A 14,069-nucleotide genomic window follows, 5' to 3' on the forward strand; every position below is an offset into this window, starting at 1 on the left:
TAAGCCAACTGAGACGATTTCCTAGAGCTATATATAAAAAGTTGCTCTGAAAGGATTTTTAAAAAACTGACTGGCAAGTTTAAAATTCTGGTCAGGAATTAGTTTTTGATATCTCCTCCCCATAAACAAAAAGAGGCCACAGGGACCTTATAGTGTGTCTGAGGTGGAAGTCCATGAGTTGCAGGGCCTATCTTTCTTTTAGAGTTTCATCTTCTATTCTGAAAACCCACAGCAAGTAAGACAGCGACAATGGGGGCTTATGAGAATTTCTAAAGCTATTTGGAACTATTTCAACTTGGAAAAAAGAAATTCCCTTCATTTAATGGCAATTTAACGGACAGAGGTGCTGGCCAAATGATATCTTTTTGGAAAAATGTTAAATAAGAAGAAAGAAAAAAAAATTGAACGGTTCCAAGTTTGCTGACAATATAGCAGTGTCCCCATTGGTTTTTTTTTTTTTTTGATGCAGAAACGAAGAGTTTAACATGTAATAAAACTGCATGATTTGACAGATTTAGACAGCTGGTTTATTCACGAGAAGTTCACATTTTGTTAATGTCACCCACGTTGACTAGGGGAAGATTAGGTGGTAAGGTCAATTTACAAAAAAATGGTTGTCAGGATATTTTCTTAATTGTCAAACTTTTTTTTGTGATGGAATTTAGCACAGGGGCCAGGAAGAAAAAGCAACGGAGACAAAAGACTGCTCTTAACCTACAGATGCAAGCCACTGCAGGGTTCATTGCAAGATTTGTCACACCGTTGGGCCAATGAAGTGGTAGTGGGACTAGCAGGGACCACCCCTTTTCTGGGGGAAGAGGGCAATTTGGTCTCCATGCTCATTTAATCCGAAGACTTCTTTGAATAGACTGTCAATTGAATCGAAATCGTGCAAAATTATGCATGCACTTTTTAATGCAGGGTATTGTTCACGAAGCACTGGACCAAGATTTCTCAACCAATTTCCATTTGCCATGAGGTCATTGGAAACTGAAGCAATCATATATGGAAGACAAATGCGGTGGACTTAACGCATCCTTTTGCATTGTGGTCTACTTATAAATGCTCACTGGCTTTAATTACAAAGCTCTCACTTTAAAACAACAGAGAAATACCGCCTCCTAAGATACTGTTTCTCACTCTCCCCGCCTCCTCCAGCACCACCCCTTCTGCACCCCAATCAAGGCTTATTTTTCTAAAGGTGAGAAATGAAACACATTTGAAAAGCCAGTCTGCACTGGCTGATTTACAATACTGTACCCAGGACTCAGAAGGAGCAGGTGTTTCTAAGGAACACCAAGGTGGATGGATGTGTGCTCATCAGGAATAGATCTTTTTTTTTTTCAGTAGTGCAAAGAAACCTAATTTAATTATTATTACAATCCAAATGTGGCAAACTGGCCACTTAAAACCACGAAGACAAAGCCAACCAGTCAGTCAGAGGATGTCTTTCTCAGGTTTAAATTAGAGTATTTCATCTCTTTAAAAATCTGAACAATAACATTTACAGAAGATTTATTGATACAATTAACCAAAGTGAAGGTTTCCATGGCATCCTGGAGGGACACTTACATTAAAAGTCATATTTGGCAAGTATTCGTTATGTAAAGAGCTTTCCAAGACTGGTGCAGGAGAAGCTCTTCTCCAGGAGAGTTCCATGCAGTGTGAAAGCGGCACCGTTCTAATCCCATACAATCTGGCCAGTCCTGCTATGGTGAAAAGCACTTTACAAATGTTTAATGCTGGAATTTTATAATGACTGGTTGTTTTCTTGCTTTTTTTCATCCCGTCGTAAGTGATTACATGTTGACACAAGGACACATGGCTAGCTTAGATCCACAGCACATTAAAGAGTGTGTTTGCTCTCTCACTCCCCGTCATTCCAATTAAGTTGGTGAAAAATGTAACTTTAGTATTTTACAGGACATGGTAAAGCGGTTTCATCTAGGTGATGTCTATATTATAAAAATAAAATAAAATAATATAAATATGTAACACGAACCCAGTGCCTACTGTTAAATAAAATATACAATAAAAAACAGACCTTTTAGGATGATTGGTTTTGAAATATGCTGATATAATTTAATTATAAAACACTGGAAAACAATCTTGAGATTAAGCTGGGGGTAACCCGATTTCTATGCCAATAAAAAGGTAAGTGCATAACATTTTGCAATGCAGTACATTGATGAAGGTGAAGATTACAGTCATATTAAATTGCCCACGTAGAAATGCATCAAGGAGTTCTGAAACATTATCTTATCATATTCCATTTTAAAGTGTTGCTTGAAAAAAAAGGATTAAATCCATCAGTTTATGCAGTGTAATGTTTCAAAACTCCACCTTAAAAATTCTTCTTAGTTATTACAGACAAAAAATGGCCAGGATGTCAAAGAATCTATTCTGGTGACATAAAAAAATGTCCTTTCTCAGTGTACAGTGGATTCACTGTGTAAACTACTCCACATAAAGAAATATAGTTTTTTAAAAATCCATCAGGAAGCAGCCACACTTGTGGGGTTGGGGGTAGGGGGATGGATGAGTGTGTGTGCACATGTGTGTATGTATATTATAATATATATTATATTATCCATAACATATTATGCATATTATAATATATATTTTATATATATACACATACAGAGACAGGCATAAATACACACACAGGATCTGCATGTTTATGGAAATAGTTTTTAAATTAATAAAAAAAAGGAAATGAAATCACAGGAGTTTGTAGCAGGATAACAGTCTTTTCATTTTTTGTTTCTTTTTTTTTTTAAATGACAGGATTAAAAATAAATGCCCATCAGGAAGGAGAATCCAAAACGTCCCCGAAACTATACAATGTAACTTGTTAGGTCCAGCAAATAGGATGTCATGTCAATGATCTGATCGAGAATACCTGCCCTGGTCACTCTGCGGATGTTTCTATCCAGTTGTTCACATTGAGGTCCCAGGTATCCTTTTTTACACAGGCACTTGTTTGGTCTAATGCAAACCCCTCCATGGCGACAAGCTGGTTCACATTTTGCTAGAAAATAAAAGGAACAAAATTAAATTCTGTGAATGTACAGTTCAAGGAATAGAAATTCACTATTGATGGGTGGTTGTCTCAAAAATGTCTGATTTGAGATTCTTGTAATTTTTTTAAAGACTGTCTATTCCTCTCCTGGTTAGGTGGGCACTACAAGGGCTACTCATGGACCCAATACCACTTGCGATCATCATGGGAGCTCAACCTGCTCTGTTCCTGACCTGGGCTGGTTCACTCTTCCTTAAAGCAACTTGGTGGTACATCTGGTCCCAAGGTCTCACCATATTAATGCTTAACTTACTCTGGACATCAATTAGCATAGTCTACTGTAGCTCAGAATTCTTTATCTCAAATAATTGATGAGTCTCAGCCTTCCTCGGGATTACAAGGTATGTGACTATTGATCAGCGGCCAAGAATTTATTGTTTACAGTGTGACTGGGATAGTGCTAAGCCTCAGATCCTACCAGGCCTATAAGTTTTATTAAAAGGCACAATCTTTTTATTCCTCCTTTAACTCGACTCTGACACAAATGCATCTGTTTCTGTGAATCTCTGAGTTTTAGCTACTTTATCCTTGTGCACAATTTAAAACCAGGTTAAATTAGTTTGATCAGAAAGAAATAAGTAAAAGAAAGAAAGGAAGAAAGGCAAGAAAGTACAAAGGAAGAAATATCTAGAGGTAATAAAATTTTAGTCAGACATCAGGAAAAAAAACCACAGAATAAAACTTTTTCCCCCTTGTTTCTTATTAAATCATTTTGTTATATGCTGCGGGGTTACACAAGATTTTATTCCTTACTGTATATACTTGATTATTTGTTTTTATTAGTAGTAATTAAATTTAAAGTAAAATTTAAAATGCAAGATTTATCTAATTCTAAATATTAGGCTAACATTGACTTTAACAGAATGGATCTTCAAAATAAATAAAAGTGATATTCAAAGAGGTTTTGAGTAATAGGAAAGTCACAAGTTTTTTATCTGAAATAAAACTAGAACCAATTTAAATTAGTAGTTTTATTTTTGTTGGCAAGACTCAACCTCAATATTTGAACTTCTTTCCCCCTAGTAGTTTGTTTTTCTTTTCTAAATTGTACATGACTTCAAATCTAACATAAATGCATCCATTTCTGTGAATCTTAGTTTTAGCTAATTTATTCTTGCACACAATTTAAAACTCAATTAAATTAGTTTGATCAGAAAGAAGAAAAAAGAAGGAAAGAAACTAGGAAGAAATATCTAGAGGTATTACTTTCTTATGTATGAAATCATGCAATATTACATTTGTGAATTTTCCCTCAATTTCATGACATTGATGTTAGCCCATATCTTTTATTTTAAACCTGAATTAGAATCAATACTAAGTATGGGTTCTAATGCAGAAGCATAATAAAGTCTAGGCAACTGGAGTTAAGTGACTTGCCCAGGGTCACATTGCTAGGAAGTGTCTGAGGCCAGGTGTGAACCCAGGAACCACTCCCTCTTCCCTGGGCCTGACTCTCTATCCACTTAGCCCTCTAGCTGCCCCTTAGTCCACATCATTTTACCCCTTCTTATACAATCCTTAAGTGCAACCTAAGTATCAGTTTGTGTCCATGAATGTTTTGGAAAAGGTCAACTTAGGGATAAATCACTTGTGCTCTCTTTCCAAATGAAAGGAAAACAAATGGGAAGGAAATAGGTAACTACACAGGCCCATGATGCCGTGCCAATGTACAGGAGAATTTCCTCCTTTTTGAGGTAGAAGCTGGCTTGTGTTATTTGTGAACAAAAATTGTGTATGAAATCTTAAAATTTGTAACAGAAAAGACTTTAAAGATCATCTTAGTCAGATTCTATTCCCTCTAAGTCCTTCCATTTCAGATAAAAATGGCCTTACAGAAATTTAGAATTCAACCAATGAAAATTAGGGAAAAGCTTCCTTTAGAAGCCTTGAGAAAGAGCGTCCTCTGGTGCTTTTGCAAATTGGTCAATGCCTTTTAAACTTTAGAAGTTTCTAGAAAAAAAATTACTAGAGTGGAATTATTGAGAATGTGCGAGTCCTGTTCCCTACACAAACTCTACCTCTCCCCCCTTCACCCTGACTTTCTTATTCCAAACCCTTGCAGGTACAGTGAAATACTAACCAATTCTGCAGAAGTCACCCTCCCAACCTGGACTACAGCAGCATCTTCCAGTAGGAGTACAGTAGCCATTTCGACAAAGCCGAGAGCATTCCGATGTCAGGGGCTGTACGGCCTGAATGCTGGTTCTGCATTCTTCAGGCATTAAAGGTCTGTGAAAAACAAGGAAATAAACAATCAAATAAAAGCAACATTTGTATTTCCCTTAAAAAGCCAGTCTTGGAAAGAAAGCCAGTGATTTCATAACTTAAAAAAAAAAAGACTTTTTTTTGGTTTTGCTCTCCACCAAAAAACAAAAAAATGAAACAAGCAAAAAAACCAACAACAACACAAGTTTGTTTCTCTTTCTCTGAGATTCACAGAAATGGGTGCATTTATGTTATATTTGAAGTGTGTTGTTTTTTTTTTTTGATGGAGAGCGAAACCAAAAAAAGTCTTTTTTTTTTAAGTTATGAAATCACTGTTTTCAAGGACCCATTCACAAAGATGTCCAGCTTTTCATTAAAAACAAACAAAAACCACACACATACACATACTAGGAAAGAGAAACAAACTTTTTTGGAACTATGTGAATTTTTTTTGAAATAGATGAAAGATTTTAAGGACCAGTTGTTCTGAAATGTCAATTTTCGGGATTCTAATGGCATACTGACATGTTTTATTTAGTAGCTAAGAATGTTCAGTGAATTTCACTTATTAAAACTGAGATTTGGAAACTATTAAACAAACAAATGAAGAACTTCAGGCCTAGAAATATTTCATATGTGCTCCGCAAAATTTTCACCAGTCACTGTCACTCTTGGTGTCTAACAAGAGATGGAAAGTAGAAATGAGCCTTGTATGGCTGGATGAATTTGCCATTTTAATTTTTACTTATTATTTTTTAAAAGTTACTTGTGGTTTAACCCAAGTCTCAGGCTTCTGCTAATTTGCATGATTATTCTAACTATGATCAGGTAATGTATAAGATAGAAGGAAATACCAACCTGATTCCATGTTAGTAATGTATTATTAAACTGATGTTAAAAGATGGCTTAACATTAGTTGTAATTTGTGTAATATGAGCCAACTCTTCTTGAATAGAGGAGGATCTATGATTTCATCAGTAGATGAACTATTGTGGGAATTTTCTTTTTGAAAACAAACTATAATCTTTTCAGGACTTAATAGATAGGTTCTCTGACAGGGCAGGCAGGTGGTGCAGCGGATAGAGCGCTCGACCCAGAGTCCTGAAGACCCAAGTTCTAGTCTCAGACACTCACTAGCTATGTGATGCTGAGTGAGTTATTTAATATCTACCTGCCTCAGTTTCCTCATCCATAAGATGAGTTGGAAAAGGAAATGGCAAACCACTCCATTATCTTTGACAAGGTGACCCAACTGAAACAACAACAACAAAATCTTTAAAGTTATAACTTGCTGGGACACACTAAACCTGAGAGGCAAAATTTGAACCCAGAACTCCCTTGTGCCAAGCCCTACCACACAATTACTAATAATTATAAATGACAGCACCATTTATAATCATTCATGGTATATAGGCTAGTTAATGATTATTTGGATTAGTAATAATGAGAGAGGCAGAAGTATATTGGAAGTAGGTAAGAACATTTTTATTTCTATTTTTCAAGTTGTAGATTTTTTTTCACATTTCTCGGTAATTGCCTATATTTATGGATGAAACCAAGATACTTTAGGAAGAATCTTTCTTTACAGAAGATCTGGTTCCTGCTGAAATCACATGCATTCACCAGATTGGAATTATCTTTTACAACTGACTGTTGTTACCTAACCTTTGGACCAAAAAAATGAGCAGCCTCCTCCCCCTTTTTTTATCAGTCCCTGCAATCCCTCCCCCCCAACCCCAAGTAAGAATGCGGAATTCATTTAACTAATATAAACAAGAAGTTTTCATCACTCTCCCAAATGACCACCCCCAGGATGACCAGCCCTGTTGCTATGACTTCTGGAGTACCATAACAAAGAAAACACACAAGGTGATAATTATAGGTCAAAACTCCCACAAGAGGTAAATTATAGAGCCGTGCAGAGATAAGCAAGCCAATTAAACCAGACCGACTCAGCTCCCTTAAGACATGTTACTTTTTTATGTTCCTGTGGCAATATTAACAGCGGCGATAATAGCCCTTCAGAATAATATGGAATTTAAACGATGCCTCTGGGCTATTTCTACACTGGCTCAGAGGATTATATTATTTGCAAAATTGCTTAAGACCATTGAGCTCTTCTCTTCCCCCAAATGTCCACCATGTTTCTGTCAAAGGCATTCTATTTCTAGTCTAGTGTGCTTTTCAAGTAATACATCTGACACTCTTACAGACTCCCAGATTCTGTGCTTTAGAATGGTAATTCTAGATGAAAAGCACCTAAGGAATTCCATAAGAATAATTCCACTTTCATTCTAAAGTTCTTTCTAAACATTTTCTCTGTACTTCCTCAGAGAAGCAACTTCCTTTTGGGATCGAGAAGACCTTAAGTGCATCCATGATGCTACGGGGACTAAAAAGTGTGGGCTGGCCCAAAGTCGGTACTAGCCACCTGGTTCAGTATTAGGAATATTTTTCTGTCTGCAGGATACATCAAGGGGCTTGTGTCCTACTGGAATACAGTCTGAGATCTTCCTTGATTTGCTGATATCTCCCTCCTTCTGGAGACTCTTCTCCCTAAATATCTGGTCCAAGTTTCTGTTTCTTTTTCTAACTTCTCAGTCTTCTTTGTAGGTTCATGATCCATACATATCCCATCTCCTGTAAGTGAGTGTAATCCAACGGTCTACATTGAGGCCTATACGCTTTTCTTCCTACACTTTGAGCAATCTCATTAGTTCCTATGGATTCAATTGCCATCTTAATGTGGATTATTTCCAAATATCCATCTTCAGCTCTCATTTAAATCTGGAGCTCCAGCCCTGCATCTCCAAGTGCTTACACAACGCCCCCATCTCAGTGCCCCATAGATCTCTCTGAAAAAGTCTGTCTGAACAAATCCCTTGAACCTACCCCTATTCCTAATGATTTTTGCTGAGGATACCATCTTTTAGTCCCCCAAATTCACATCCTGGATCATCTCTTTCACTTATCTTCTCCCTATCCAAACAGTTGTCAACTCTTAGAAAGTCTACCTCCACAACATCTCACAAACGCCCCCTTTTCTACATTCACACCACAACCTTCCTAATTCAGGCCTTTGTTACTTCTTTTCTGGGTTACTGAAATAACATCTTAGGTTGTCTCTATCTCTTGTCTCTACCCCTCTCCAATCCATCACATACCCAGCCGCCAAAGCAATATTCCTAAAGCACATATCTTTCTCCTGCTCAGGAAGTTCCAGTGATTCTGTCTTGCTTCTATACTAAAATATATCCTTCAGCTTCACATTTAAACTCCTCACAATCTGTCTCTAGCCCATCTTTCCAGGCTTTCTTCTTTATGTACCCTACACTCTGGCCAATTGGCTTACCCTGGCCCCTGCATTCTACATTCACTATTCACTTCTACACTTTTGCATGGGTTATCCTCCATCTAAAATGCCCTCCTTCCTAATTTCCACATCTTGGTACTTCTCCCTAGCTTCCTCCAAAGTTTAATTCATATCCTGCCTCCTTCAAGGCCCTTTTTTGGATCCTTCCAGTTGTTAGAACTGTCCCCCTCCCCCATTCACTTTGTATTTATTTTATAGAAATTCTGTGAATTTGTAGTATTCCTGCAGTAGAACTAAAGGTCTTTGAAGGCAAGGTTATCTCATTTTGTTTTTGTATCCCTAGCCTATAACACGGCACCTGACACACAACTGGCATTTAACAACTGCTTGCTAATTGATTCAAATATTTAAATTAGATTCTGATAAAATTTTCTTCTATTTGTTATAGAAGGGTTATGAGAACGTGGCCTTTAATATCTGCTGGGTCTCCTTTTTTTTTTTTTTTTTTTTTTTTAAATCAGTTCATGGATATCCAGATTGGAAATCCTAAAGGATCTATGATTTCCACAATTTGGAGAGTCTACTTAATAAAATCCATCCTGAAGTAAAGAGAGTTTGAGGGAGCCATACAGTATTTTGGGTGAGTCCCCTGTGGTGAACTTATGAGAGGACTTATGGGAAGATGTGGATGGAAATTGGACATGAGGCCAGTGTGTTGTCATTGAGATCAGAGATCAGGAAGAGGGCCCATGAACTTTTATTTGATAATTCCAGACTCAATGAGATCCTGAATAATAGTAGATAAGTCCTAGGGAGTTGCCTGAGGCACGCTGAAGTTAATTGACTTGTCTAGGGTCACAGAGCTAACAAGGGAACAGAGGTGGGATTTAAATCTGAGATTTCCTGATGCTAAACCTGACTATTCAGCTCCAAGGCCATGTTGCCTCTTAGGCATATTTGTCTTCCACTAAAGCTCTTCTCTGATGCTTCATCAAGGAATGAAGGAGACCATGGAATATATACCCTGGCGAGTCCCAGCAAGCCCCAAAGATCTCAGTACTAAACCAGTAATCATCTTCATGTCTGTGACCTAAAGGATTAGTTTAGCCAAGTGTGGAGAGGTCCAACACTGAAGTAATCATAATAAGAGTAGTAATAATAGCAACTAGTATTTCTGGAAAACTTTAAGGTTTTGCGAAGCACTTTACATAGGCTGAAACCAAGGAAAAACCAAAAGATGAACTAGCTCTGTGATCATTTCCACAGATCAAAGCAACTCATGAACATGCTCTACAAAGGCAATTGACCTCTCTACATTTCATTGAGGGAGAAGACTTCATTAAGTACACATTTTTATAGTACCTTCAAGTTTGCCAAGTATCTCCTTTGATCCTTACAACAACTTTGGGCTAGCCTTATTCCATTTTACAGATGAGGAAACTGAGGCTGAGAGAGATTAAGTAATTTATCCAGACTCATACAATTAGTTAGTGTCCAAGACAGGAATTAAACAAGTCTTCCTGACTCTTAGTTCAGTATTTTCTATCTAAGATGCTACCTAGCTGCCTATATACAAATCATTAAATTTGCATAATATTTAGGTGATTGCTCCAATCAGACCTGGGGCAAATTCCAAGTTCATATGTGACTGAGCACAATTTATGACCACTTTAGTGAGTGGATGCTGTCATGGCCAAAAATCATTCACCACTTCACGGTCAACTTTTAGGTATGACTGTCTCTCATTACTTAAAGGGGCCCCACTTTACCTCAGAAAGATTCTATTATCAGAAAAATAGTGGAAACCTTTCTAGCATTGTAGAACCTATCAGAGCTTGTATTCTGCTGGAATAGCCTTCAATACCCAGCAGATTACCTTCTTCCCTAAAAAGCTAGGTGGTATAGTACATGAAATGATGGATAGACCTCAAAAGACTTGAGGTCAAATGCTACCTCAGACACTGTTTTACCCTGGATGAGTCACTTAATTGCTCTCAGTTTCCTTATCTGTAAAATGAAGATAATAAGAGTGTCTACCTCACAGGATTGTGGTGAGGATCAAAAGAGGTAATATAGGCAGAGTGCTTTCAGAAGCACTTAAAACACTATATAAATGCTATGTGACATCAGGTGGGATTTCTGTGGGGATGACTGGAAGGTAACATGCATAGTTAGCTCCTCCTCCCTGCATTTTCCTAGATGCCAGAATCCAGAGATATAGAACAGTCGAAGGTGCAGGACAGACTCGGTATGATGTAAAACCAGTGATCCATTTAGCTTGTGGTCCACATAACTTTTCCTCTAGCCTATGGGCAACTGAGTGAAGCTCGAGGGATACAAAACATCACTTAGGAGATGTGGGGTGTGGTGGGGAGATCCAGTAATGAAACCAAACTGAATATAGCTTGAAGAATAAAACATTGAATTGTGGTTGTGGTAAGAAAGATGAGGATGAGCCAGAAAGAAGGAATCACACGTCCCACTTTTCTATAGAGCTGGATAACTGATCCTTTGTCTGTCAGTTTTCTAATCTTCACCTGATGTTTCATCTACATCAAGAACCCAATTATTTAGATTCATACAGATAAGAATTTTTGGATTTTATCTGTAGGTAGTTTAACGCCCAAAATTTGATTGACCTCTGTCTGTTTGTATAGATAGGCTCAAAGAGCATAAATTTCAAGGCTGAAGGGACTTAGTCAGCTACTTTCGTTGTACAGATGAGGAAACTGAGGCTCTGGGAGAGGAAGTTGCTCAGATAAAAGTTCTGGGATTTGAATACAGGCCATCTTATTCTGAATCTGGTGCTCTTCCTACCATATCACACTGCTTCTTGTACTCATAAATTTTTGTTTATGAAAATGTAGCCTCTCTAGGTCCTGCTTCATTGCCTCATCATGGCTATGCCTGTGGAGTAGAAATCCTGGAAGATCCAAATAAGCCAGAAGGGTTTCAAGTATGGCAGTGACTGCCTGAGAACCAGACTCAGCATGGGTGGGCTCACCAGCAGGTGATCAATTCTTTGGCTATGACAACCCATAAAACAGAAAAATGCAGAATGGCCCTTAGTCTTGGGTGGCCGCTTTCTATTGCTGAAGTGATAATAGAGTGGTAGAAACGGATATGGAAGGTCTTAAGAATAACAGAATTTTTAGATAATGTAGAACATGAATGTATCTAGTTGGAGGAGTTCTTAATTTTTTCTGTGTCATAGACCCCTTCTGAAGACTGGTGGAATCTGTGGGCCCCTTCTTAAAAGCATAAAGCAAAAATACATAGTATTTCAGTTACTTTAGAAGAGTTATGAAAATATTTTTAAACTTGGTGGTGTATCTAGCAAGGCTAATAATTATAGTCGTTTTGAAATAGCGATGAGTTTAAATGATGTTTTGAGATTTGTTCAGCCATAATGTTATGATATGATATTAAAATATCTGTGCTTTTTATTGGCAACAAAGTCATAGGAACTGCTACGACTACTACGGCTTGTAGCCTATGTTCAAAATGAAAGAAAATGCTAAATTACTGTTAGAGGATAATGAAAATAAAAATTAAAAAAATTTTTTTTCCTCATCCAAGGAACTCTTATGAATACCAGGTTAAGAATCACTGATATGTAGAAAGTCCTCCAAAGAACTGGGTAAATATCTTGGGAAGGATTTATGGGAAGACACAGCCAAGAATCACTTAGGAGGAGAAGGCATGGATGGATTGCTATCCCCATTGATGATGTCATATATCCACTGATATATTAAACTTTAAAAATACAGGTTACTGTAGAGGGTTCTTTTTACTGTTCACTTGAAATTTTGGCCTAAACTCTTGGCAAAATTCTTTTTTCATTGAAGTTATAATTGATTTTCTTTACTTGTATATGCTCCATATAATTTTAAAACATCATTAGTCCATTTTAGATGATAAAATACTAATTTTCTTTAACTTATTTATAATTCAGAAGGATCTGCCAATAATATAGACATTCCTCCCTACCCCCCGCATCTGACCTAGGTCCTTACTATTAACTTTTTGTGAAACTCCCCTCACCCAAACAGATTCACAGTAGTCTCTATCTTATAGTCTTTGGGAATTGAATATAATTATATTTTGAGAGTATTAAAAATCCATTTTGCTAATCATATTTTAATATACTCTCAAATGTACTGGACAAGTTTGACATCAAACTTCCATGGCCCTCACTATCTCTTCTTTCCTTTCTCAAGTGAATTAAGCACACATTTACTGATTCTTTCTTCCAGTCTGAATATTACTAACTGGGACTTTGAAAGAATAGCCAGAAATGGCAAACGAAATGCCAACATTCATGAAATTCTGACTTTAAAATTGCTAAGCATAGACTATATATTTTATGTCTAGAAATAGAAAGGTTCTGTTTCATAAAATGCAGTCCAGTAAGTGTGATTCAATTCAATCCAATTAACAAATGCTAAGCATCTATCTACAATGTGTAAAAACTGGAGATAAAAAAGATGCACTTTTGGGTAAAAAAAAAATCCCAAATTCATTCATAAAGACTTTCAAAATAATCAGTGTACTATTTGGCCATAGGATATGGAACTAGAAAGGACCTTAGCAGTCACATTCCCAGGCCTTTCAATATAAATTAGGGAACCAAAATCCCTGAGAGATTATTGTTTACTCATGGTTATGGGCAATAAATAGCAGATCCATAATTTGAACACAGGTCCACAGGTTCTAAATTCCAACATTCTTTCTGTGGTACCACATTCTCTCCCTATAGTCATTTCCTAGCACAGTTATAAAAAAGACATTTTTATTGACTTACCAAAAATTACTTTAGCAATAATAGAGGTGGCAACTCTACATTCTACTTTACTTCCTCTTTTTCAGGATACATGAAATTCCTCTAATAAAAGCAGCCCTGAGGTTTTAAAAAAAGTTTAAAGGAAGGAAGGGAAAAAAGCTATAGTCAAATGAAAAGTCTATGGAAAACCACCAGGCAGATGGGGGTAGTATCACCATAAATATTGACCAAGCAGGCCTTTAGAGTACAGAATGAAGAAGAGGATGTGAAAAGAAGAGAATGGCCCAGGCCTTGAATTATATTATAATGCAGCAGTCATCAAAACCATCTGGTATTGGTTAAAATATAGAGATAGATCAATGGGACAGACAAGAGGAGGGAGAATTAGAAACAATGGAATTCAAAGACTGTTTGATAAACTGGAAGACATAAATTACTCAGGAAAGAAATCCCTGTTTGATTAAAAACTTCTGGGAAACTAGAAAGCAGTTTGTCAAAATTAGGCTTAGACTGACACCTTACACCATTTCTACAATATGTTCCCAAATCCATTTGAAATGGATATATGACCTCAATATTAAAGATGATACAATTTTAAAAATAGAAGAGAACTAGATCATATATTTCTCACCACTATGGGCAGGAGATGTTTTCTTAACCAAAGGATGAAGGCAATTATAAAAAAT

General features: G+C 36.9%; 1 protein-coding gene across 1 annotated transcript in view; it reads right to left on the reverse strand.

Annotated features, from left to right (window-relative positions):
* Window positions 1–2,732: 2,732 nt before the first annotated feature.
* LOC123251183 (hedgehog interacting protein) overlaps window positions 2,733–14,069 on the reverse strand; it is a 132,813-nt gene continuing 121,476 nt past the window's right edge. The window contains exons 12-13 of the mRNA XM_044680374.1: window positions 5,163–5,311; window positions 2,733–3,031 (exon numbers count right to left, since the gene is read on the reverse strand). Of these exons, the coding sequence (XP_044536309.1) occupies window positions 2,838–3,031; window positions 5,163–5,311 (343 nt within the window). The 3' untranslated portion in view covers window positions 2,733–2,837. The remainder of the gene's footprint in view (window positions 3,032–5,162; window positions 5,312–14,069) is intronic.

This window comes from Gracilinanus agilis, chromosome 6 (assembly GCF_016433145.1).
Source record: "Gracilinanus agilis isolate LMUSP501 chromosome 6, AgileGrace, whole genome shotgun sequence".
Classification (NCBI taxonomy): domain Eukaryota; kingdom Metazoa; phylum Chordata; class Mammalia; order Didelphimorphia; family Didelphidae; genus Gracilinanus; species Gracilinanus agilis.